The 25,411-nt window shown below is 55.7% G+C and overlaps 5 protein-coding genes across 5 annotated transcripts; 3 read left to right on the forward strand and 2 right to left on the reverse strand.

Moving 5' to 3' along the window:
• Positions 1-1,971: 1,971 nt before the first annotated feature.
• On the forward strand, positions 1,972-2,665 carry PHYSODRAFT_295543 (hypothetical protein; the record flags this gene model as incomplete). Its single annotated transcript, XM_009519928.1, has 2 exons — positions 1,972-2,026; positions 2,106-2,665. 2 exons carry the CDS (start codon positions 1,972-1,974, stop codon positions 2,663-2,665), a joined length of 615 nt encoding a protein of 204 aa, XP_009518223.1.
• A 4,368-nt stretch (positions 2,666-7,033) lies between these two features.
• PHYSODRAFT_253774 (hypothetical protein) lies at positions 7,034-10,564 on the forward strand (the record flags this gene model as incomplete). The annotated part of the gene is made up of 5 exons (XM_009519929.1): positions 7,034-7,052; positions 7,420-7,843; positions 7,990-8,192; positions 8,217-9,364; positions 9,431-10,564. The coding sequence occupies 5 exons, from the start codon at positions 7,034-7,036 to the stop codon at positions 10,562-10,564; spliced, it is 2,928 nt and encodes a 975-aa protein (XP_009518224.1).
• A 1,777-nt stretch (positions 10,565-12,341) lies between these two features.
• Positions 12,342-13,691, reverse strand: PHYSODRAFT_252122 (hypothetical protein; the record flags this gene model as incomplete). Its single annotated transcript, XM_009519930.1, has 3 exons — positions 12,342-13,115; positions 13,224-13,343; positions 13,584-13,691. The coding sequence occupies 3 exons, from the start codon at positions 13,689-13,691 to the stop codon at positions 12,342-12,344; spliced, it is 1,002 nt and encodes a 333-aa protein (XP_009518225.1).
• A 3,465-nt stretch (positions 13,692-17,156) lies between these two features.
• Positions 17,157-20,455, reverse strand: PHYSODRAFT_253792 (hypothetical protein; the record flags this gene model as incomplete). Its single annotated transcript, XM_009519931.1, has 5 exons — positions 17,157-17,407; positions 17,434-17,853; positions 17,962-18,681; positions 19,275-19,389; positions 19,832-20,455. 5 exons carry the CDS (start codon positions 20,453-20,455, stop codon positions 17,157-17,159), a joined length of 2,130 nt encoding a protein of 709 aa, XP_009518226.1.
• A 4,093-nt stretch (positions 20,456-24,548) lies between these two features.
• Positions 24,549-24,992, forward strand: PHYSODRAFT_484222 (hypothetical protein; the record flags this gene model as incomplete). Its single annotated transcript, XM_009519932.1, has 1 exon — positions 24,549-24,992. The coding sequence occupies one exon, from the start codon at positions 24,549-24,551 to the stop codon at positions 24,990-24,992; it is 444 nt and encodes a 147-aa protein (XP_009518227.1).
• Between the last annotated feature and the right edge of the window lie 419 nt (positions 24,993-25,411).

The following is a 25,411-nucleotide window of genomic DNA, read 5'->3' on the forward strand; positions in this document are numbered from 1 at the left end:
AGAAGCACGCGTCTGTGCAGGGCACAGACGCCGGCAAGTGCAAGAAGAAGAAGAAGAACGTGTCTGTGCAGAGCACAGACACCACGAAGACGAACGCAGAGGCCGGGCCTACTGCTGGAAACGAGCTGAACGAGTTCAGCTCGGACGCAATCAAATTCGTGCAGCGCAGACAAGCCGTCATTCGGTTTGTCCAAGACGCTATTGCAGCTTCTGTCGACCGACAGAAGCTGAACGCAGACAATGTTGGTAGGGGCAATACTAATGAATTCAAGAAGGGTTCATTGGTTTTGTTAGCAACTCAAAACCTGCCTAAACATGCAGTTTCCGACTTCGGGGCGAGCAAGCTCGCTCCGCGCTTCATCGGGCCGTTCACGGTGTTGGCACGGCACGGCAACGTCTACACGCTAGATATTCCATCTAGCATGCGCCTCCATCCGACCTTTTACGTCGGGCGGCTAAAGCCATACCGGCAGCACGAGCCACCTAGCTCGGTTGGCCCGAAGCGGAAGCCCCAGCGGAAGCGAACCTCTGCTCCCGCGCGTGAACGCGTTGGGACAAGCGCACGACGCGACCTCCCACGTCGATAGAGATGTCCGACGCGGTCTGCGAGGCCTGATCAACTTGATCTCTCAGGGTCGCCATCTCCTGCTTCAGAGCGGCGAACTCACGGCTCTGAAGCTGCTCCACAGCAGCGACTCGCTCCTCGAGCGTCGGGCCAAGGTCAACCCCAGGTTGACCATACCCGGGGCGTGTTCCCACCACCGCCGCCTCCGATCCGCGACGCCCGCAGCTCAACACGCTGGATTGTTGAGCGTATTGTGAACCATAGTATCCCGAAAACGAACCGGCACCAGGTTCGTTATCGTATTCGTTGGAGAGGGTTCCGCCTCACCAAGATACATGGGAGCCACGGGACGTCCTACTGCAGGACGTTCCAGAAATGGTGAGGGCGTACGAAGATCACCACGCACTGCCGACGCGAAGGTAGTGCGAGCGCTGTGGTCACCTACAGCGCCCGAAGTCCCACGATCGTCGCGTTCCTCACGTGCCAAGAACTTGGCACGGAGATCCTTGAGACTCGCAGGTACACGAATCGTCGTGTACCCGTTTAGGTCGCGGTCGCTCAAGCGCACCGCACCCGGAATACACAACGTGCACTTACATTTAGGGGAAGTCAAAACATAAATCACAAATAACAGTTCTCATTTTAACCCCAAAACATTATTTGGATCGTTTATTTAGATTAATCCATACTCGGAGGCCCGAGTATAATTAACTCTAGTTTAAACTACGCTACGCTTCCTCACACACGTGCGCGCACGTGTAAGCTAAAGTAGTGAGCCAAGGTAGGCCCATTACACACGGGGCCCGGCAACTCCTTCAACTTCCAGTCGTCGATTGACTCGAGTAACACCGGCACTTCCCAGACGGAAGGCTCGTCGGGTGATATATCCCAGACAGACTCGACCTCGACCTCGACCTCGACTGGCGAACACGCTCCCCTTGGTAAGGTCACGTCGGGCAGTGGCAAGTGCGTCAAGGGTGACCCCACCACGTACGTGACGCGAAAAGATATCGACTGGGTCTGGGAGAACACCAGGTGGGCGAGTTCAAGAACCTCATCTTCGACCAGCTCGTGACCAACAAGGGCAAGCTCACAGGGCTGTGGAAAACATGATTGCGATTGCAAGATTGTCAAGATTGTCAATCACAATAATTGATTGTGGAGGGATCCCAATCGGCAATCACAATCGAAAGATTGCCGCAGAGCCAATTACAGCGGCATCCATTGCATTCCGCCAACCATAGAGCTAGAACCGAGCCTGGAGGAGAAAAAGCAGCTACCAGATTCGCTTTCGCGCCATTTCGTTAAAGCTGTAAGATCACTACCAAACCGCTCTTTGCTTCTCTCATCATTCTTCAATTTGCACCAAGCACAAGAACCCAAAGCAACCCCCCCACACCTCCAGTATGAAGAACGCTGAAGTCGTCAAGCTGCTCTTCAAGACCCCCGCCCGAACTGAGCGTACATGCTCCGTCTGCGATGTCGTAGTGAAGCAGCTGTAGAGTGCCGGCTACAAGAACCTGATGACGCACCTACGCAGCCACCACGTTCGAGGCTGTAGCGGAGGAGTGTGCTAAGAAAGGTTGTACTCCGATCCGCAGCTTGTTCGTACAAAAGGATGCTGCTGATACCTACGGATGGACGAAGCTGGTCGCCCTCAAGAACATCCCTCTCGCCCACGTTGATGACGATATCATTCGCTCTGCCATCCGCTACAAGGCGATGGATCGTGCAACCCCTCTGAAGCGAATGACGTCTCAAGTTGGAGTAGCAACTTCCTCGGCAACGAACAAGTCCAAGAGGAAAAGGGCTGCGGAAGCACTAGACGAAAAGATCAACAAGAAGGCCCGCAAGATGAGCATTCGTCAGTCCAAGTACTTGGCCGTGAGCTGGATTCCGGCAACGTCTGTTGTCGTTGAACGGTTCTTCTCCACCGTTAAGAGCACCATCGGGTACCTGCGGAAGAGCATGAGCTCCGAGACTCTCGAAGTCATCATGTTCTTGAAGCTGAACTGGGATCTTGTGACGCTGGCCGATGTGTCAGCAGCAATTGTGCAGTCAAAAGCCAACAATGAAGATGAGGTAGCGGAGCAAGAGTAGAAAGAATGCTAGATTGCAATAATTGTAGCTGAGATTGTTGAGATTGCAATCATTGATTGTTCCAGCGGACAGAGATCAATTAATAAACAATCTATATTTCCACAGCTTGCCAAGCTCACCTACCGCGTGCGTTGGGACAACGACAAGAAGCTCACCAAGGTAGTGGCGTCCAAGTTCGAGGCCATGCTGATGAAGTAGATGGACCTGTGGAACCGCTAGCTGGTAGGATACGAGTGCTGGCCGTTCAACAAGATAGACATTACCATCGTGGGCTACGCTGTGCGCGACAAGTCCATCATGGACTGGAGCGACGACACGCTTGGCACGATTTACGAGGGCATCTTGGATGACCAAGGAAGTCCCAAGTGCCCCGATGAGTGTTACAAGCATCAGGGCCAAGCTGCCAATGCCGACACTAGTGGCTGCAAGGGCAAGTCATTTGACATGTCGCTGTGGCCATCGACCAAGCCCGGAGAAGGTGCTATTGGCACGGGCGGTGACTGGGGCCAGCGCGTCGAGGTAGATGATATGCTGGCCACGATGGACCAAGAGCAAATGGGGGTGCTGCTGCACGAAATTCACGGCCTCGGCATTCCGGATATGTACGTGGACAAGCACAAACCTGCCGGCTTCCCGTCCTGCGTCATGGACAACGACATGAAGCTTATCGATGCCGATGGCTGGCGGGTCCGCAGTATTCTGGAGAACATCAAATGTCGCTACAGCTGTGGTAAGTAGTTGAAGCGTGTTGGAAAGCCAGACCAAGATAACCGTTTTGGTTCGGTGGTAGAACCTGCCTGCATGTTGGTTACGAGTACAGAATACGCTTGAATGTTGAGTAATAGATAGCTTTAGAGGAAATTGCGCAGTGTGATCAGGATGCATTATCTGGGATTTCGTACATGAAATGATTCCTACATGTGATAACTGGAGTCATTGGGCTGGGAAGGTTTAGTAGCATTCTGTTTTGCCCTTTGTGAATCGTCAAGATCCAAAGACTTTTTTACAAAATTTACTGACCTGTTGTGAAGTCTTCTGTCTATCCTCATCTGAAAAAAATATGTTTGGATTAATTTCTGGAAAATAAATAGTGCTGTTAATAATTTTGCAACCAAGCCACGCTCCCCATGTCGCATCGAATTTTCAGTCGGGCGGTTAAGAACTGGGAACGGAGTTGATAAACGCTACATGTAAATCCCCATGCAGCGAGCACTGTAACACACGGCTTCTCGAAGGTGTATTGTGCCATTATCATGTTAATTTCTGTTAGCAAGCTTTTAAACAGTTTTGGGCAGTATCAGCTCGCCACAAACATTGATTGAAAATGTGTCGAGTATGTTGAGCGCTCTTAGTGCTGGTCTATTGTCTGTTTGACTAACAGAAGAACGACACTGCAGGTGGATCCCTCAAATGGATGACAATATAAGGGCGTTGCTCGTTGCAGTCGCTAATAAATCCATCGCAGCACAAAGTTGCTCGATCGGAAACTTCAAAACCTCAGAACTTCTTTCGGTTCGTGAGATAGAGAAGAATATTGCCGCCGATTGGGCTGGCGAGCACAACACACCGTCTGGATAGTGGCAATCGATCACTTGAATAATCTGCAAATATGCACAGTAGCTGCAAGTTATGCATATCTTGCGGATTGATCCAATTGTTGCAATTGTACACTTCGCAGTCTAGTTGTGTGTCTCTGTATCGAGGCACGTGCTTGCTGTGAAGTTGTTGCTGATGGTTCGCAATTGTGGTACACACGGTGGAATACTGGGATCTGACTGGCGGAGCCCCAAGATTTGGCACTTCTGATTGGCTGAGAGAAAGGCGAGTTGAACTTGTCTTTCTGGATACCATCTGCAGCATTTACTTTTTGATCCCCAGCCTCTAATACTTGGAAGTAGGAGGTGTGCGTTGGTACGATTCATGTTTAAGCATAGGCGACTTGGATATGATAGTTAGTTTGGCCTAACTCATTCTAATACACTTTCGGATTTCCTTCCTAACCAACACTCGACTACCAAGTCTCGCCGGCATAATCTCAAGTGGTTATGAGCCCAAGCTACGCAGACACCATGAAGCTCGTGGAAGCCAACATGTGAATGCAGCTGCACGCAATGAACTGCTGACCCACATCGTCAAGCCAGAGTTCGACCAGCTGAGTGGCCGCTCCACGGTACAATGGAAGACCGACGATCTGAAGGCCCTTGGTATGATCGCTGGAGACGTGAGTCACGATTGTCGAATACAAAAAATGAGGTTGACTTCGAAAAGATCCACCACGTTTTTTTCTACAATGCGCTGAAGCCTCGGACTCTTGAAAGTGATGGTGGTTTGCACTGGGTTATAACCTACCCTCGCCGACCACTTGCACTTCTTGGTTGCTTCTTAGTATCGACATTAAAGTCGAGAAACCATGAGTAGCACAAAAAACACTAGGAAAACAAATGTGATGAAAACGATAAGGCTTCGTGCCACGCACCGACAACATCTCTTTAACTGGAACGAGCACATCGCAGAATCTACACCATTCAGATAGATGATCGTCGTGAATATACCTACCGGCAGCAGAGAGACCGGTTTCAGAGAAACTACTTTGACAGTCAGGTCGCAGATCTTCACTGCTGCAATCTGTTGGATAAATAGTGAGTCACTTCATTTATAGAAATACTACAGCACGTACCAATGGCTTTGAGGCGAGGCGGGTGAACGCCTTTATCGTCCAGGGTGTATAGCGTACGTCCGGTAGGCTTAGATCCGGGAGGGTTTAGCTTACGGAAACCCGAAACTTACAATGAATATAAGCTCCGGTTGACGTGCGACCTTGCGCAATCCCTATAGGTGTCGTTTATCTTCGGTGGACCGAGTTTCAACCTTGGGAATCGCAATTGATCAGAATAAAGATAACTTCCGGGCGCTACTCGTTCCGGGAGTCCTGAATGGGAGTGAGATCACGAGCAAAGACCTTCTCCAAAATAACCAATATCAATACAGAGTCTGTACACACAATATGCAGCCTGTCAATTTAGGTTGCACCCCGAATACAGGTAAATTCGGGATGCCCCACACGCACCACTCCTGAATGTCAGGAGAATAATACAGGTACCTTCCTACCACACGCAATCTCCAATCGGGCCCTAGGGGGCGATTGCCACAACCTCCTAAAATACAGGGATTATGAAATGCAAGCGCACACTGAGAGTGTACGCCGCAACTGGGAAATGCACCAGGTGTACCAACCCGAATGGGCAATACTTTTGGGTACCTGACTTGGCTTGATGATGTAGTGAGAAGTTTTCGAGGGCCTTGGACCAGGCGTTACTCAACGCTCGCAGCGGGGTTCCGAATGGTACACCCTCTCGTGGGCTCCTAGGCGGTACACTCTCCCGTGGGCGGCGGCTGTCCTTAGACGAATCACGCACCAGGCACTTGTGCACTTGAACGCAAAATAAACTCTGTTGATCTTTATCCTCTTCTCTCTCTCTTTGGCTATCTCTCTTCTATTTTGTATCTCTCTCTCTTCTTCGTTGTATACTTCTCTTCGTCTTCGTATGGTCTTGTTACCTTGAGGGCCGCTGGATTCTTCACGCGGTCTCCACTGCTCATATCTTCATACACTTGTTCGGGTTCTCTTGGCTCCAGTATATCCGGGCGTCGCGTCGCGGCGCACACTCATCACTTGATGTCGGAGGGACTCGGGTGCCTGACCTGGGGATCTGCTGCACTGCTGACACATCGAACTCAGACTGGCTCACTCTCCATAGTGAAACCAAGTCACGCTCGGAACTGGACCTTGGTTGCTGACTTCGCTGACTTGGCACGTTCCTGGGCGCTGGTCCATTGGCAGATATCTGCGATGTCTTGGGGCTTCTCCATTCAGGGCAGTCATGGTCCATTCAGGATGGTCGGCACTTGGGCACTCCGGGCGTTGTCCATTCAGGATGGTCATCCACCATTCGGGGTAGTTGCATTCCATTCGAGCTGTCGGTTATCCATCCAGGCTGCCGTCGGCTCCACGAGCTTCAGTGTCCACTTGGTCTCGCTGCTTGAGGTCCTCAACTCGTTGCCGGGTCACACTCGGGGTCTTCGTAGTCGCAGTATCCTAGATGTTCATCTTCACCATGGTGGTGGTACAATTCAGGGTATCGATGGCTTGGTGTGCTCGAGTAGCTTCACGCTCGGGCTGCTGGGGATTCGAAGTACCTTGGGGATGCCTTGGCCTCGCCAAGAAGGGTAGCTCTCCGGGATACGTTCACTGGGATACTTCACGGTCTCCCTTCGTCAGACTAGGTAGGGGCCGGACTGGGTGCTGCGTACCTCCGGCCAGTTGAGGTCAAACGCGACCAGGCATCCACACTCCACATCTCATCCATCATGCTCGGGCGTTCCACAGGTACGTCATCCTGAATCGACTCTTCTTTTCCCACACTGTCGCTCTCCCTGGATCGGCGCCCGGGCCAGCTGCGCGGGCACTCTCCAAAATTTCAAGTCGCCTCGTGTTAACCGCCCCTCTGGCTACGGACTGACACTGAGGAAAACACCATCGAAGTGTCAGACCATGGGCAGACATCCACGAGCGCGCAGCCATCCCGGGCGGTCAGTCATCCCGAATCAAACGGTCGGCGTTCGTCTTCCCAAATTGGCGAGCGTGCTAAGTACCATCTCCATTCCAACTGTCGGATCCAAACCCATTCTCCGAGAACAGCAACCGCGCTCAAAACGCAAAATCCTCTCGCTCCGGCGACTGATGAGCGACGCAGACTGCAACGCGTGCCAGGCGTCTGATGGCGGCGGCCCTGCACGTGCCGCCGAGCAACTCCCGGACGCGCCTCCCACTGGAGGGGGTGCTTCGGGCTCGGCTGGTGAGCAGGGCGACCGCGGCGCAACTTCTGGCCATGCGGACACGCCGACCGCGCTCCAGGCTTCGCTTGATGAGCAGCAGGATAACGCCAACGCCCTTGACGACGCGTCAAGCAAGTCGAAGACGGTGGTGGTCAAAACCGCGGGCACTGGCACACATCCGCGCGCCAGCGGCAACACGGACGCGGCCGGCAGCAAGGGCAACGACGACACTGGTGCAGCCGGTAGCAAGGGCGACGGCAATACCGAGAGCAAGGCGAAGGACACAGCCGGCCCGGTGGCCACGCGGCTGGCAAGACGGGGGCCTTCGGGGGCACGTCGTGCGTGAGTCGCAGCGCTAGCGCCGATCGCCTCCATGCCGCTGTCATGGGATTTTTCGGGTACGCACCTCAGGTGCCTCTGCACGTGAATGTCCGAACGAAAATGAAACCACTCTCGTCCTCGGCTGCCAAATGCGAATTTCAGGGCAGGCTGAGTCTTCAGGATTCGCGCTCGCGTGCGGCGCAATCCTCCCATCCGGAATTTGCGGGTCAAGCACCTCCGGCGCGCTTCGCGGTCAGTTCGGACCTCAACCTCACCTTCGTCGGTGTTCCGGCTCGGGTCTTCGACAGCTACGAGGAGTGCTTCCTGCGCGACGGCTTTGGGGGCATCGAGGCGCTCTGGACCATGGAAAGTCTCACAGAGAAATAGATCTAAGAGCTGATTGACTTGCTGGACCCGGGCATGGAGCTCCACCGCACTGTGCTACGCCTGCGGCCTTCCGACACGGGGCGCTCCATCTCTGAGCTCCACGGACTCCTGGATAGTATTGCGGCCAAGCGCGAACTCGCGTCGCTCCTGCAGTGTTACGACCTCGACGGCGTCGCGCGTAAGGTGTTTGGGACAACGTCGCTGGTGAAAGCCGTGCTACGTCAACTTCGGGAGGCCCGACGCCAGCTTCGCTCGAATGGGCTAACCGCCAGCCTGGATTACCTGGCTAAGGACAGCGAGCTGCAGATGGCCAAGCGCGATATCACCGTCCTGAACCGCTGCTGGGAGGAGACCCTGGAGGTCGCCACCAAGAAGCGCGAACAGGGGATCAAGGATCACGACCGGGACTTCAAGCGAGCTGCGCAAGAACACGAGCGCCAGGAACAGGCGCTGCAACTCCAAATCGACAAGCTCTCCCGGGAAAATGACGATCTCCGTTCCGTTGTCCGGACGCTGACTTCTCGGCTGAAGGCCGGTTCCATGAACGTGGGAAAGACGATGAACTTCCTGAATCGGCACAACACTCGGCTTGACGGCAATTGGCCTCGCCTGAAAGCGCTTCCGGAATCCGCCAACGACAACAAACTTCCTCCGGACGGCTGGGCCACTCAGATCTTGGTGAACGCGGTCGACGATTTCGGGGCACAGCCTGTGGCTTACATCTTTGTGGACGACGGTGACGACGATCAGGAAGAGAAGGACGACGATGGCCCGGGCGCGAAGGAGGTATCCAAGGACGCGCCCTTCGACTTCACCCAAGACTCGTCTGCTCCGTCCACGCCCTCGTCACTCAGGTCCCGCTCCGCCAAGACATCCCGAGCGCCGAAGGGCGCAACTGGGCGGCACTTCCAGCTCCGCCCTGAGGTGTACACCCCGAATGAGCTGGACGCGATGGACCCGCTGACTCCGTATGCACGGTCGGTGGAGGACGCACGGGCTTCGCTGGTGGCGCATGCCGTGATCTGGGACAAGCTTCGCCTGGATGTGCAGTTGGTGATGCAGTCTGGACTCGATTACCTGGACGCGTTCGACCTGGTCTGCGGGGACAATTACGTGCATCCTCGGTTCCACGTCCGGGACCTGCTCGAGCTCCTCGTTCGGATCATGTATCGGCGCAAGTTGGACCAGACGCCTTGGACGAGCTACGTCCCGAGCTGATAGTACAAGAAGGCCGATGCCAGACTGGAGCAGCTCACGTACACACCGGACAAGTGGCCCACCCTGAAAAGCGTCCGCCTAGACGAGGAGGCGGAGGTGATGCAGGCGATGTATTCCGAGGTGGGTGACGACATTGACGACGAGACGCGGGACGAGATATTCAGGACGACTAAGCATTTCAAGGTCAAGCTCGACTTGCGTACCACACCCCCTCGAGAGGCCAAACGTCACAACAGCACATCTTCCACTACTTCAAGTACCACCGGGTCCCAGCACCCTGACTCCGAAGTCGCCCCTCCTCCGGCCAAGCGTCCGCACGCAGCCCAACGGCGCACGCAGTCCACCCTCGCCCGAAAGGAGTATGCTGAGCTCACCCCAGAAGAGCTCCAAATCATCGAGGTCCCGGATCGCGGGGTCACTTCTTGGCGTCATTATAGGATACTGGTGAAGTTCCAGCCCGATACTGCCAAGGCGGTCGAGCAAACCAGTGGATTCCCGGATTACACCCCGAATCTGTCCAAGCCTGAGGAGCGCGACGCCGTTCGGGCACGCTGGCTTTCGGGGCCGTTCAAGGAGCTGTGGAGCGCCAAGCCCTGGGACGAGATGTTCGACAACCGATCCAAGTTCCCGGTCTGCCATGCGCCCCCAAAGGCTGGAACGAAGGCTCTGGCGCGCCTGGATGAGGTCGTCACATTTATGAGCGACCACCGCTGCACATTCTGGCTGATTAGTCACTGGTTCTCGATCTACAACCGGTTGGACGCCTATTCGGAGGAGTTCGCTGACACCCGGAAACCCAAATGTGATAGCATCCGGGCTCACTACCAGAAATTGCTGGATGCCGCGGTCGACGATGGTCTGGAGCCGTCGTACCTCGAGGAGCCCGGGGTCTGGACGTTCTTAGCCAAGTGCTGTTCCTGGATCTGGATGGCGCCCTCGCAGAAGAATGCCGAAGGCAAGCCGTACTCTCTGCAGGAGCAACTCGCGCTGACGGACCAGCAGGAGCCCGCTCAGGTGCAGTGGAACTCCTGCTCCTCGGACGAGGAGCGCATCGGCCACGCGCCGGCCCAGCTGGGCCTCCGACTCCTGCCAGAGGCGGACCGCTGTCCCTACCTGGTTTCCAAGAAGTTCCTGTAGCGCGCCCAGGATCTGTTTTCCGCGTCGAGCTCGGAACTCAGCCCCAATTCTGCATGCCATAGCGTAACACCCACTAATCCAAGACTCGATGTCATTTATGTCTTCCTTGCTCTCATCATCTCAACGACTCATCTTTGCGCATTCACCGTCACACTTAGGTTCATCATAGCGTCCGCACCCTGAAAGTGCGTTGTCTCAATTCGATACTCTCCAAATTTCCATTCGTAATCAAAACAGGTTCAGTCGTCTCACAACTTACGGGTACGGTCAGTTGAGCTTTATCCATTCAGGATGGATATTGCCTGGGGTGATCCTCTCCAGCCTGCATAGCCTGGAAACGTGCCTTAGCCTTCGCCCCTTGGTTGAACTTGTACAGTAGCGCCCCACAGCTGAGTCGGGACAGCGGGATCCATTCGGGGTCTGCATACCCCTTCCACTTGATCAGGTATTCTCGAGTGCGCTTGGATATCCGCGTCCTCTTGATCCATCTCAAATCCAGGATCGGCTCGACCTCGTACTCAGCATTGGCATGATCGGGTTCCCAACTGTCCTCGGGCAATAGTGCGGCGTCGAAATCATCCTCATCCTCGAGGTCCAGCTCAGTCGTGGGCCGTTTCGGGAAGACCGCCCTCGGTTTGAGACGACTCACATGGACCCATGGGTTAACCCGGTAGCCGGTGTCCTCGATCTTGAGGCGCACCCGAAAATCATCCCGATTTTCATCAATGCGGAACGGGCCATGCCACAGGTGTGCCAACTTTCGACTCAATCCAGGCTGGACCTTCGGGATGTAGAGCCATACGGCGTCTCCCTTCTCGAATCCAGACTTGAGTCGCTCCGTTAGTTCGTTCCACTTCCGGGTCTGCTCCTCTGACTGGGCGCGCTTCGCCTTCTTCTGGAGATCCTCGGCACATGCTCGGGCGTAACTGTAGTCTCGCTGGAACTTGCGTCTCCACTCGTAAGCCGTCAGTTCAGGAAGGCTGGAGTGTCTGGGTCCCAACATTGCAGTTACCGTGCCCTGGGCATCCTAACCGTGCACCAGATAAAACGGGATGTCAAGTCGGGTTGCGTCGAATGAGGTATTCAGGGCGAACATCAGCCTCTCAGCATGGTCGTCCCAATCTGACTGGTCTGCCTCAGCGACCTACGCCTTGACACTCCGAATCACCGTTTGGACCGACCGCTCTTGTTGGCCGTTCGCCTGAGGTCGATAGGTCAGAGTGGCTCGTTGCTTGCTGCCCAGGATCTCCCGGAACCTGGTGAAAACTTCGCTCATGAACCTCGGATCTTGATCGTACCGAATCATGGAGGACGCCCCGAAACTCCTGAAGACACGTTCCTCGTAGGCTTCGGCAACGTCCTGGGCGGTGGTTGAGGACATCGGTTGACATATTACATACCCAGAGAAAGCATCCTGGAATAGTAGCAGAAACGTGTTTCCTCGCGCTGACTTGAGCATGTGCGTCACGAAATCCATGGAGACCACCTCGAATGGGCGTCTAGGCTCAATGTTGCCTGGCGACGGTCCTGGATTGGGAGGTCTCCCTTTGCCACTGGCGTAGTCGATACACTCTTTCACGAAACGCTCCACGTCTGCATGCATGCCTGGCCAGTAGAACTCCGAACGTAGACGCTCATGCGTCCGCGTAATACCTTGGTGTCCACCTTGGTAGTCTTCGTGTGCATAATGAAGTAGATCTTCTTGCAGCGCTTCCGGGACGGCCAAGCGCGGCTCATCATGGGCGTCATATGGGCGATCCCGGGTGGACCGAGCAAGTCAGTAGAGTACGCCTCTAGCGTCCAGGGCGAAAAAGTCTGCCGCCTTGGCGATCTTTCGCAACCTGTGAGGGGAGAAGTCATCTGTCTCTCCATTCAGGAAGTCCCGAATCTCCATGAGGTAGTAGTCGTCCTGCTCCTGGTGTGCCTTGATGCGGCGCCACCGTTCTGCCTGGTATTCCAAGGGCCCCATGGGTGGGGGCTCGTCCTGCGTGCGTCCTGCCTGAGTCCTTGTCAGCACCGCCATTACCCGGGCTCCCTCCGTGAGCGGGGCAGATTCCGGGCCGGGGCCCGGATCCACTTCAGCAGACATTCCGGGAGTGGAGTCAGAAGGACTTCCCGAATCTGTGGGTTGTTCATCTGGGTCAGCAGTAATCGTCTTCACCAATTGCTCTCGGATCTTGGACACCACTTCCAAGTGCTGCCGCTCCTCGTCATCCTGAATCGCGCAATCTTCGCCCACGGCCAGTATCTTGGAGGTCAAGTAGTCCGCGGCCTGGTTGTATTCACGCTTGACGTGTACCAGTCCGACTGTCCTGAATTTCTCCTTGAGCACATGACATTCGGCGAGCCTCCGCTGCAGGGGAGGCTGGTTGCAGTTGATGAGTCCTTGTACCTGCTGAATGACGATCCTTGAGTCACCCACGACCACCAGGTCCGCGATGTCCCGCTGGAGCGCCATGGTCATGCCTTTCAGTAGTCCATAGTACTCCGCGTTGACTGTCACTCCATCCAGGGTGTAGCCGCGAGCCTCGATGACAGTCCATTCGGGAAGCTGCCACAGTATACACCCGCAACTTCCTTGTTTCGTGGACGTCTTAGCTGCGCCATCGAAACTCAGTGCGACTCCCGAATAGTCTGGCTCCAACATCTCCACACTCACCACAGGCGGCGCCTTCACTCGCCCCTTGGCCGGGATCAGCGATTCGGCCACTTCATCTAGATGCTCTCTGGGCGTGATACCCGCACCCAGGATGGCGGCCAATCCGTCCTCGTCCCTTTGCTATTTCCGGATGTTCAGGTCGTAATGTGATAGGGCAACGCCCCAAGGCACCGTGCGACCATCCGCGGTTTTCGACTTGATCACCCACTTCAGGACGGAGTACCTGGTATACACAACCAGCGGGCATCCTTTGACCAGGGCCTTGAACACTTGGAGTACCCGGATGACCGCGAGCACTTCCTTTTCGGCGATGTGATACCGGAGGTCGGCATCATTCCGGACACGCCCCGTGAAACGTACAGGTTGGATCACGCCATCATACTCCTGTCCGAGGACAGCACATGCCACCCACTGATTTGCATGCGGGATGATCACAAACGGCTTAGTCCGGTCCGGGTGTCTGAGCATCGGTGTGGATACAATCTTTCTTTTCAGGATGTCGATCGCCTCCTTCGCCCGAGTCAGATCTCGACCGTCCCGCACTTGATCGTCCGTTAACTCATACAGCACCACAGCGACCACTGGAAAGTCTTCAATGAACTTGTGGTAATAATTCAGGCTTCCCAGAAAAGATTGGATCCCTTTCAGGGTCTTCGGGAACGGCGAGTCCTGGATACCCTTCACAATCTTTGGAGTCGCTCGAATCCCTTCAGCTCCGATCTCATGAGACAGGTACGGAATGGTCCGCTTCCCGAATTCACTCTTGGGCAGACTGAACGAAATGTTCCAGTACCTCAGTCGGTACAACAGCGCGTTCAGGTGGTCACACAATTGGTCCCAAGTGGTGGCTCCATGTGCGATGTCGTCGATGTAGGAGCTCTGCCCCAGGACCGGGCCCATTTGGGGTGGTGCAGGTATGTTGCGCTTGAACACCGTCATCTGGTCAGTCAGGGCGGGCAGACGTCCCTCTTCCGGGGCGGCTTCGTCGTCACCGTCGTACTCAGCTTCTGGCTGCGAAGGATCCAACCTTAAGTAATCCAGCACATCTTGATCTACCATAGCTTCCTCCTCGGGCGGCAACCGAACGAATCCCCACAAACAGTTGTTGATCACATGTTGGTAGACGAGCGGAGCGTTTTTCAACCCGAATGGCATCCGTACCCACTGGAAATGCCCGAATGGGCACACAAATGCCGAGATGAGCTTGGCTCTTTCCGTCATCCGAATCGCCCCAAAACCACTCGCCATGTCCAGACTCATGAACCACATCGCCTTCTCGAAACCGATTAGCAAGTCATCAATCAGAGGCAGCGGGTAGCTGGACAGCTGAATGAAACCGTTCACGACTCTATAGTCGATGCACATCCGAATGTCGACACCGTTCTTCTTCAGGACGATCACAATCAGGGAAGCCCATGGCGATTCAGAGTGTTCGATCAGTCCCGTCTCCAAAAGTTTCTTCAAGAGTTCGTAAACCTTCACCATAAGATGTGGAGCCACGGTTCGGGGCCGTTGGACCACCGGCTTCGCGTCTCCGACGTCTAGGTCGCACACCACGCCTCGGGCAGGCGCTGGAGCTGCGTTCCCGTCACCCAGGAAGATTGTCCTGTGGTACTTCAGAATGTCCTTCAGCTTACTCTCCTGAGCAGGAGTGCTCACTCCGGGCTCATCTTGTCAATGTCGCACTCCGGGCTGATATCATGCAATTCGGGGAGCAGGGCCAGTTGGTCCCTCAGCTATGCTACCAATTCACTTCCTTCATGAACGTACACCGCGGGATCCAGGTCCAACTCCTCAGCGCTCACTCTCATGCAGCGAGCTTATTCGATCTCCAGCTGCCTGAGTGCAGTGCTGTCCATCGCGGACGTAGGCAAATCTCCCTCGCATTCTTCCTCGACTTCACCTTCAGGTCCAGAGTCCGGAGCTAATTCCGGGCTGCTCGCCGAGTATTCCTCCAGGGTGTTGCGTCCGGGATCAGGATCTTCATTCGACGCTTGATCGTCCGGCACGTCTGACTCCTCGCCCCGGGGTATCTCCTCAGCTTCTTCCTGAAACGTAACCTTTTTCATTCCGGTTGAGGGCAAGCTCTCCGTCTCGTAACTACTCTGTCGTCTTTGTCGGACCGGGTCATCAACTTCGTTGGCCACGGATATGCGCGTTTTGGGACGGCGGGGGGCTGGGCGGCCCAAAAACGCTCCACCCGGCGCTCCTCTTCATCTCGAGCCCGACGTGAGGCTGTGCTCTCATAGATTAACCGTTCCCATTCCTGATACCTGCGCACCCCAGGGCGCACGAAACACCCCCTACTCGGAAGTGTCCGTACTCCACAACCTGGGCGACCGGCGTACGGGTATCGATCCACAGATCGCGGTCCGAGATGTTAACCACGCGGATGGCCTTGACCCAGGATCTCGCTCCGTAAATTGCCTCCGTGACCCAGCGGTCTCCGCGTCCGACCCAAACCACATCTCTTTGCGGGTTACTCCTGCCATAATGAACGCGCACAGTGGCGCTTCCCCCTGGCCGAAGGTATAAGTCATGAGGGGAAACAACCGGGATGTCCATACCGTGACTCTTCCGGATCGTGTCACCGTACATGAGAATCGCCTCTTCATCAGGAAGCATAATGAGTCCTTCCCGGATGCTGAGCCTAACTCCGGCACAGTACATGAAATCCATCCCGAGCAACACGGCCACGTCTTCTCCAATGTTCGTGACCCACAAATCCACAACGTACACGATTCGAGGTCTCAGAGTGATCTTCACCTGGGCGCTGGAGGAGATGTAAGTCGGGACGCCACCCAATCCGGACACCTTTATATGCCGATGTGAGCTTAACTTGAGCTTGAGCCTACGCGCAAGTCAAACTTATCATGCTCACTGACGCTCCGGTGTCCAGCACTATCTGCGTCCTGAAATTCTCCACCGAACCGTGAACCAACGCTACTTTACGTCCTTCATCGTCGGAATCGTGTTCGGCCCACCAACCATACCTCTCACCCGGCTCCTTAGGCTCCAAGGGTGGGGGCGGTCTCGAATAGTCCACAAGGTCTTGCGTGGACGACACAACTCCATCTTCAATCAGGCATTGTTGGTTATCTCGGTTCTTGGTCCTCAATTCAGGGCCGACGTAAGCTAAGACACACAATTCTGAGGGTTCCCTATGCCCGGCGCGTACCGAATCCCCATTCAGCGGGCTTAGTGGTTTAACTGCTTCCCCTCAGAACTGGCCTCGCCATTCAGGATGCCCTAACGCACAGGGCTTGACAGGTCAGTCAGGCCTCCCTCGCGCACCAGCTTCTTGATCTCTTGGAACGCTCTCCAGTCCTCGCATCGTCCTTCGTGTAGTTCATCACATTTCGGGAAGGGCTTCGTCTCACCCATCTGAGCAATGTGTCCGCGGCGGTTGCAGCGGTCACAAATCTTGGTACTCCAACAGTTCTCCGGACGGTGACCCCAGCGTCGACATTCTTCACAGAATTATCCTCGATCCGGGTTGTCCCGGGGTGGATACGCCCGTGAAAACGATTCTTTAGGCGCCTGCGGGGCTTGCCCTCCGGGAGGTTGCATTGGGTGGCTGGGAGACCATCCTGCTCGATCCATCGCGCGATACACCTCGTGGACCAGGTCTTCCTTAGTCACTAGGGCCCCGGTGCTTGCACTCGGGGCGCCCACGTCATGAACTTCCTGGATGGCGTGAGTTTCGGCCGCGGGACTGCGGCGCTCCACTGCTTCCTCTGTCCCATCCGGGCTGTCTGACTCCGAGTCAGACTCTGCAGTCACCACGAATGCTCGATCCCGGTGCTTGGGCCGGAAACGGTCCCGGGGAACGTTGTCCGCGCGGAAGTCGCGAGTCTGCGTCGTCCGAGCGGGAGGGCCATCGCCGTGGTGCAGCTCCTCTCGACGCTTCAGGATGTACTCCAAATCTGCCACCTACTTGAACCGGTGGCTTTCCACGGCTGCCTTGGTCCGCTCGTCGTGGAGGTTCAGGATGAACTGGCGGATATGCATCTCACGCTGCTTGCTCGACTTCCGGAAATCCACCTTCGCGTGTTCCGCCGCGATGTTCAGGCGGTACAGGAACGCCTGTGCCTTCTCCCCCTTGCGCTGTGTCATCGTGTAGTAGCGCTCGTTTTCCGACACCTTGACTCTCGACGGATGGACTTGGACAACCTGGTCCAGTCCTGGCGGTCGTGCCGAGAGAGCTGACCTCTACAATTTCGGACCCCCGGCGACATCTTCAGCTTGAGCTCGCAGACTCGCGTCCTGTCGGACCATCCGCCCTGCGTCGCGAGGTTCTGGAACTTCTCCCACATAAGGCGCCGGACGGCCAATGGAGTGTCCTCGTTGAAGTCTTCCAGAGCGCTGGAGCTCATATACGGCCTGAACGACATGATCATCGTCCCGCCTTGGGTCGTCACCGTCGTCACGTTGGTGAGCACCTCACCGGACGAGCTGTCGGAGTCTTCATCGCTTGAGTCTTCCTCGCTCGAGCCCGAGCTTGAGCTGTCGTCCGAGGGGTCCCCACGTTTACTCGATCGCTTCTTGAGTGAGTCCTTCCGGGTGGCCGTTTTCTTGGGCTCCGGACGAGAAGAGGCAGCCGGCTTGGATCCCGACTTCTCGGTCGTCGCTTAGGTTGCTTTCGATGGAACAACCCTGGGCGTCGACTCTTCCTGCTCATAATTAACACCAGTCATCGGCGCCAGCGTTGCTTGAAGCTGGGCGGCTGGAAGGTTACCATCTGGTTTGGCCCGTCTATCACTTGCGTGTCCAGTGATGACGCCACTGGGTTCTTGGTGCATCGTCAGGCGCCCTGTCTCTTGCTTGACCTGAACAGTCGGATCAGGTACAGGTGTCGCTTGAGCCCCTTGGACCTGGGATGATGTCGTCCGAGTGTCGCGCGAACGCGTTCTCCGAACCATCCCCTGGTCAGGGCCAGCCACCTTGTCCCGCGACTGGGCTGTCTCTAGCAAAGCGATCTTTCGGTCGAAGAGCTTCTGCTGCTCTTCCAGCAATCTTCGCCGCTCTTCCAGGGTCTTCTGCATCATTGCCTCCTGAACTTGCAGCTTCGTGGCCTCCTGGACTCGTCGGACGGCTTCAGCTTCGGACCGGAGGTGTTCTTCCTGCGCGCGTTCCGCCTTCACGGCTTCTCGCGCACGCTTCAAGGCGTCTTCCTGGATAGCCCCCACGATTTCACGGGCGTTCTCCGTCGTCGCTTCACTCGTGATCACCTGAACCGGGGCCTGTGTGTCGAGAGCACATTGGTTTTCCAGGGCGTCCTCCCGGCCGACCAGCAGTTGAGTGGCCCGGTAGGTCTGGAAGGTTCGCTCCTCCTCGTCATCGGCTTCGGTCTTCCGGTCCGGGGTGTCGTCCTTGTCCTGGAGCTGTTGGTTCATCTCCTGAACGCTCGCATCCACCCGAGCCATGGCGTCCTGCGTGACTCGCATCGTGGTCAGCGCTATCTCGGAGGTTCTCGACGCAGAAGAGTGAGCTGACCATTCAGACTTCACGGATCGGCTGGGCGACCGCTTCGACTTGGACGACCGCTTGGGACGGCGAGAGTGCTTGGATCCTCGGCGGCCACGGCGCCTTTCGTCCTCCGAGCTGGATTCGCTGGAGGAGCTGCTTGGGCTTGACCTTCGGGAGCGCGTGTGCCTCCGGGACGTCCTCGACCTGTGATCACTCCGGCGGCTCCGCCAAGCGACCACAGCGAGGACCCCGACGACGAATATGGCTCCGTCGAGCGCGACCTGGTCGAGGCGCTGGAGTTCGACTCCTCTGAATCCGCGGCCGTCGTTCCAAACAGACTTCACTCTCGTCCTGAACTTCGTCGGGAAACTGCGCTCTGGATGACAGGCATCCGAGCGCTCAGAGCGTCCGCATCTTGACTCGCCGGGATGGAAGACCGGTAGGACAAGTGTCAGCTCATGGACGGGATTGACGACGGACGTGGCGGGCCATATTGCGGACGCTTGGATTCAGGGCGGCCCACAGCCGATCTCGCCGGACTTCGGGTCGGGCGGACTCCAGTCACCCTCATCCGGAAAATACATTCTCGACCGAGCACGTCCATCTCCCGGGTCGGCATTGGCACGTCGTCGTCCGGGTGTTCCTCCTTGACCGCATCCAAGGCAGCATCCTCCAGCGCATGAACGTCCAGCGCTGGCTGGGACGCCCGCAGTGACGCTTCGCCATTCCGAAAGTTCGGCAGCGAGTAGTTGCTGGAGCTCCTGCATGAGCATCCGCACCATGATCGGCTACACTCGGGAAGCCCGCGCTTGGAACCACTGGGGAATCAGGTTGCGAAACCTGAATCCCGCCTCGAAGAATAGCGTCTGCGGCAGGGCGGCGCACTCACGCAGTGACAGCGTGTCATGGGGATCAAGGCCGCGGTGGCGTCCGCGGCAGTGCATGGAGACAGGCGGATCAAGCTCAATCCGAAATCCAGTTGTCGCTCAGGTTCATCATCGTTGAACGAGCCGCAACGTATCGGGACGTCGCCATGGCTGCAGTCCACCAAGCTTGGAAGTCGGGTGCGGACTGGGCCATGTGTACTCATCGGTCCGGGACATCACGAATTCGAGCATCACCCTTTCCCAACGGCGGACCTGGTCGGCCACAAACTCCCTCATCCGGGCGGCGGACTCCCGCTCTCCGGAATCTTCATCGGGACCAGTCAGGTCAATGAGCATTCGGGGAACCTCCGGGGTAGCCACCCTGGGCGGCACAACTGGAGCGGCGTTCGGAACGGGCGAGCTGGGCAACGGAGTCTCATTCGGCAAGCTTGACGCCGGCCCTTCTTGGACGGCTGGTAACGGTCCTTCTGCCTTGATCGTGCGCGCCTGCGAGGGGGACTCATCCGAGTCGTCGTCCAGCACGATCACATCTTGGGCCGGCCGGGACGTTCCCGAAGGTTCAACCACAGCCGACGACTCAACCTTGACAGCGCCTCCCACAGACGCTTGGGCGGGCGCATTCGGGATGGACACGCCCACAACCTCCACCTCCGAGTCCAGGGTGGAGTTCACTTCCGAGCCACTCGGGGGCCCCTTCTCTTCGTCATCCGGGGTGGCAGCATCCAGGGACACGTGGTGCGCATCCTGGGCCGCCGGCTCCGCATCCGGCTGTCCTTGGGCCTCCGTCGACTCCTTCGCATCGCGAGCTGCCTTACGCCTCGAGGCGTCCGTCCGGCGAGCATTCCGCTCAAGCGAGAGCTGCTCCTCCGGCGGCATCCCTTGAGTCCGACGCGAGCGTCGCACGCCATCCGCGCGTCCGCCGCGTCCCCTTTCGCGTATGCTTTCACTTCCAGCCATAACCCCAGGAGTTAGTAGATTAGTAGCTCTCAGGACACCTTAAAATATCCTCAATCAATACACAATTCTCGGTGAAAACCTTAGGCAACCAAATCCGGGCACGCCACCAGCTGAGGCGATGCGGGTGAACGCCTTTATCGTCCAGGGTGTATAGCGTACGTCCGGTAGGCTTAGATCCGGGAGGGTTTAGCTTACGGAAACCCGAAACTTACAATGAATATAAGCTCCGGTTGACGTGCGACCTTGCGCAATCCCTATAGGTGTCGTTTATCTTCGGTGGACCGAGTTTCAACCTTGGGAATCGCAATTGATCAGAATAAAGATAACTTCCGGGCGCTACTCGTTCCGGGAGTCCTGAATGGGAGTGAGATCACGAGCAAAGACCTTCTCCAAAATAACCAATATCAATACAGAGTCTGTACACACAATATGCAGCCTGTCAATTTAGGTTGCACCCCGAATACAGGTAAATTCGGGATGCCCCACACGCACCACTCCTGAATGTCAGGAGAATAATACAGGTACCTTCCTACCACACGCAATCTCCAATCGGGCCCTAGGGGGCGATTGCCACAACCTCCTAAAATACAGGGATTATGAAATGCAAGCGCACACTGAGAGTGTACGCCGCAACTGGGAAATGCACCAGGTGTACCAACCCGAATGGGCAATACTTTTGGGTACCTGACTTGGCTTGATGATGTAGTGAGAAGTTTTCGAGGGCCTTGGACCAGGCGTTACTCAACGCTCGCAGCGGGGTTCCGAATGGTACACCCTCTCGTGGGCTCCTAGGCGGTACACTCTCCCGTGGGCGGCGGCTGTCCTTAGATGAATCACGCACCAGGCACTTGTGCACTTGAACGCAAAATAAACTCTGTTGATCTTTATCCTCTTCTCTCTCTCTTTGGCTATCTCTCTTCTATTTTGTATCTCTCTCTCTTCTTCGTTGTATACTTCTCTTCGTCTTCGTATGGTCTTGTTACCTTGAGGGCCGCTGGATTCTTCACGCGGTCTCCACTGCTCATATCTTCATACACTTGTTCGGGTTCTCTTGGCTCCAGTATATCCGGGCGTCGCGTCGCGGCGCACACTCATCACTTGATGTCGGAGGGACTCGGGTGCCTGACCTGGGGATCTGCTGCACTGCTGACACATCGAACTCAGACTGGCTCACTCTCCATAGTGAAACCAAGTCACGCTCGGAACTGGACCTTGGTTGCTGACTTCGCTGACTTGGCACGTTCCTGGGCGCTGGTCCATTGGCAGATATCTGCGATGTCTTGGGGCTTCTCCATTCAGGGCAGTCATGGTCCATTCAGGATGGTCGGCACTTGGGCACTCCGGGCGTTGTCCATTCAGGATGGTCATCCACCATTCGGGGTAGTTGCATTCCATTCGAGCTGTCGGTTATCCATCCAGGCTGCCGTCGGCTCCACGAGCTTCAGTGTCCACTTGGTCTCGCTGCTTGAGGTCCTCAACTCGTTGCCGGGTCACACTCGGGGTCTTCGTAGTCGCAGTATCCTAGATGTTCATCTTCACCATGGTGGTGGTACAATTCAGGGTATCGATGGCTTGGTGTGCTCGAGTAGCTTCACGCTCGGGCTGCTGGGGATTCGAAGTACCTTGGGGATGCCTTGGCCTCGCCAAGAAGGGTAGCTCTCCGGGATACGTTCACTGGGATACTTCACGGTCTCCCTTCGTCAGACTAGGTAGGGGCCGGACTGGGTGCTGCGCACCTCCGGCCAGTTGAGGTCAAACGCGACCAGGCATCCATACTCCACATCTCCTCCATCATGCTCGGGCGTTCCACAGGTACGCCATCCTGAATCGACCCTTATTTTCCCACACTGTCGCTCTCCCTGGATCGGCGCCGGGGCCAACTCTCCAAAATTTCAAGTCGCCTCGTGTCAGCTTTCACCTCGGAGTCCCACTGGTGGGCAGCAAATTTGGCAGCAAATGACGTAGTTCCACTGGGTTCACGACGGTCGCTCGGATGCGCTCTATCACACGATCCAAGAGGCCGACAGAGCATCGCCCCTGCTTTCATCTATGCTCGCGGGCTATTGTAGCAATTCGACCGAGAGTGATAAAGACGATCCCGAAAATGGAAATTTTCCGCGGCCGATGGTCACGTTTGCAGTGATCCTGAGTAAATTAGGCCAAACTGTTCGAACCAAGCAAACACTTACCAAGGCTACGAGGCTGCGTCGAAGCTGTACGTCCGGTGACTTCATTTCGTTGCTTGGCGGATGAAACTCTCGGGTGGTCGGTCAATGGGTACATGCGCGCTGAAACAAGGTGATGAACATTTACGAGCGCTGGGCCAGTGTGAGGTCGAGACTCGCGGCTTATGATGCGCTGGATCTCGATTCTGCCGTCTGCATCGCGACGTCCACTAGAGAGAGAGAGAGAGAGGCTACTTAAGAGCGCTCTGTGCCTTGGACATTTACATCAGAGTGCTCCCAGAAGTCCCAGAATACGCGTTGCCAGCTTCACCTTGTGTTGCGTGTGGGTAGACTTTCGTCTTCGCCGAGCAAAAGAAGATTGATATCCAGGTTCAACGCATTGTATTAGCATGGCGTTTCTAGGTTGTGAAGCCAACCGCGACTACATCCGCAACTACGCCATCCTTTAGTCAAGTTGCGGGCTTCTGCTGTCAGGTCGCTTAAGCCGACGCTGCAGCACAAGGCTTTGCCTGCGGTTGATGGTGTTGAAGACGCGCCAACGATGGTACCAAAACTATGCTCGACAAAGCTACGATTTATCTTCTTCGAGGGTACTGGTGGCCTTGCCACCGCAAAACTCGTATTAATATTCTGCAATTATTAAGATCGGTGCTGTCTGCGGCTGGTACTCCTTGGGATGACGCGGCTCCACAGCGGGGTTTGCTGCCTTCTTCCTGGGCTTACCACGCGCTAGGTCGACGATCTCGGAGCGCCTTTGAAGGCTTTATGGAGATGTAAAACTATGGATCACTGCGGCAGCTACACTCACTCGTTGCAACTCTGGCTGGCTGGGGCTCTTGTCTCCTCGATCGGCTCGAGTAACGCGCACGTGAGGGGGGGGGTAGAGGTCGCGTGGTCAGCGTCTAGCCATAACTTCAGCTGCGTTTACATGAGCGCTTGCATGAAGCGGCTTTCCATTGTGTGCTCTTGTTATTGAGACGCCAAAGATTGTTAAATTATAATAATCATATCAACGTGCAACCAATGGACAGATCCTGCGTGTACCATGTTAGTGTTCTAACTTCTTATACCAATCTGCGGTCCCAAGATTGAAGGTTTCGAGAGATCCGCTTGTGGAGTAGCAGCTAAAAAGTGCCATACTGTTACCCATTAGAGAGTTCACCCGTCACCGAAATTGAACTCGGGTCACATGGATACCAAGCGGCGTTGCGCGAGCGTGATCCGGCTGTTTGTTTGTCTTGCGTAACTACATGTAGTGCGTTGGCTGTCGATATAAGTTTCGTGTGGCTACACAAGTTTTGTCCGTTGCGACCCCCCCAGGCGGCGTGGGTCAAACCTTGGGACCATGCGACCTTGATGGCAAACGTGTACGCGTACTCCGGCGCAGGGCTACGTCGTGTGGCATAGTGGAGTTCTCGGCATGGTCGATACGAGCTACTTGTTCAACTCGAACGAGGACGCGGTTTCCAGCGGCAACAAGAGCAAAGTCATCAACCACGACGGAGAGACACCGAACACAGCAGCTGCTGTGTGTAGTGTGCACCACATCAGGATATGACTGTGATCGGCGTGGAGCTGGTTTTCGACTAAGGCTACACAAAACCGTCGGCTCCGACTGGCGTTAGAGCCGCGCAGCAAGGAAGGACACCTGCTAAGCTATGGTCATGCCGGTCTTCACTCGTACCCGAGATGTCACATTATCTTAAGATACGGATCGTACGTGTGTCGTACACGGTAGAAAACCATACTTATGTCATACAGCCACTGGGTGCCTGCCAAAAGGGTCAAAAGGACATAACATAATTACCGCAGATATGGGGGTGGATATGTCGGCATATAGTCTAGTTGCTTCCGCCACAACGTGTTTATCGACAACAATTCCGTCCGATTACAAACGACCAAGTACCACCTCTGCGCAGTGCCTGGACGTGCCAAGCAACTCGGCTTGGATGGTGCTGTACACCTATGATGATGATAGCAACTTCCTCAATGCAACAAGTCTGACGAGGTGGGTTACGCTTCGAGAGCGTGTAGAGCTACAAATATGTAACGTGTCTGGGCGCATGGCTTCTTATCACCAGCTACTACATAGGCTCGCACGGTTCTTCTACCTGCCGCCTGTGACGCCGTCCGACCAAGCTGCGGTCCCATCACCAGGCGCTAAGCCTCATCCTTTGCTTTTATGTCGGATCGATGGAGCAAGGAGCGCTCTGCATGATTTTCGGAGTGCCGCCCACGACTCTCTCGCGGTATCTGCGCAGTGCGGATGAAGCACAGGCAATGGCCTTGACAAACTTTGCGCCAGCACGCATTTCGTGGCCGTCTCCAAAACAGCAAGCTGAACTGGCAAGACTCGTGGAAGCACGCGAGCCGCTGCTTACGCACACGTTTGGGTTTATAGACGGCAAAAGTTAAGGGTATGTGCGTTTGATGAACTTACTAGTGTAAAACTGACAATGGTGTTCTATTTTCTGTTAATGCTAACCTGATACAGGAACCATGAATTTCGTTTCCGACTCCGCGTTTCCATGCTCTGCATCCTGACACCACTAAATGATGGAGGTCTCGATCGCATTCTCCCCTCACTCAGGAGTCTGGCGCGGCTGCTGCACAATTCTATCACCTCGGCGCGTCAAGCCGCTGAATGGAGGTATGGGGAACATTCAGAAGGTGTACTATGGGCTCAACC

Source organism: Phytophthora sojae (assembly GCF_000149755.1).
Source record: "Phytophthora sojae unplaced genomic scaffold PHYSOscaffold_2, whole genome shotgun sequence".
Taxonomy (NCBI): domain Eukaryota; phylum Oomycota; class Peronosporomycetes; order Peronosporales; family Peronosporaceae; genus Phytophthora; species Phytophthora sojae.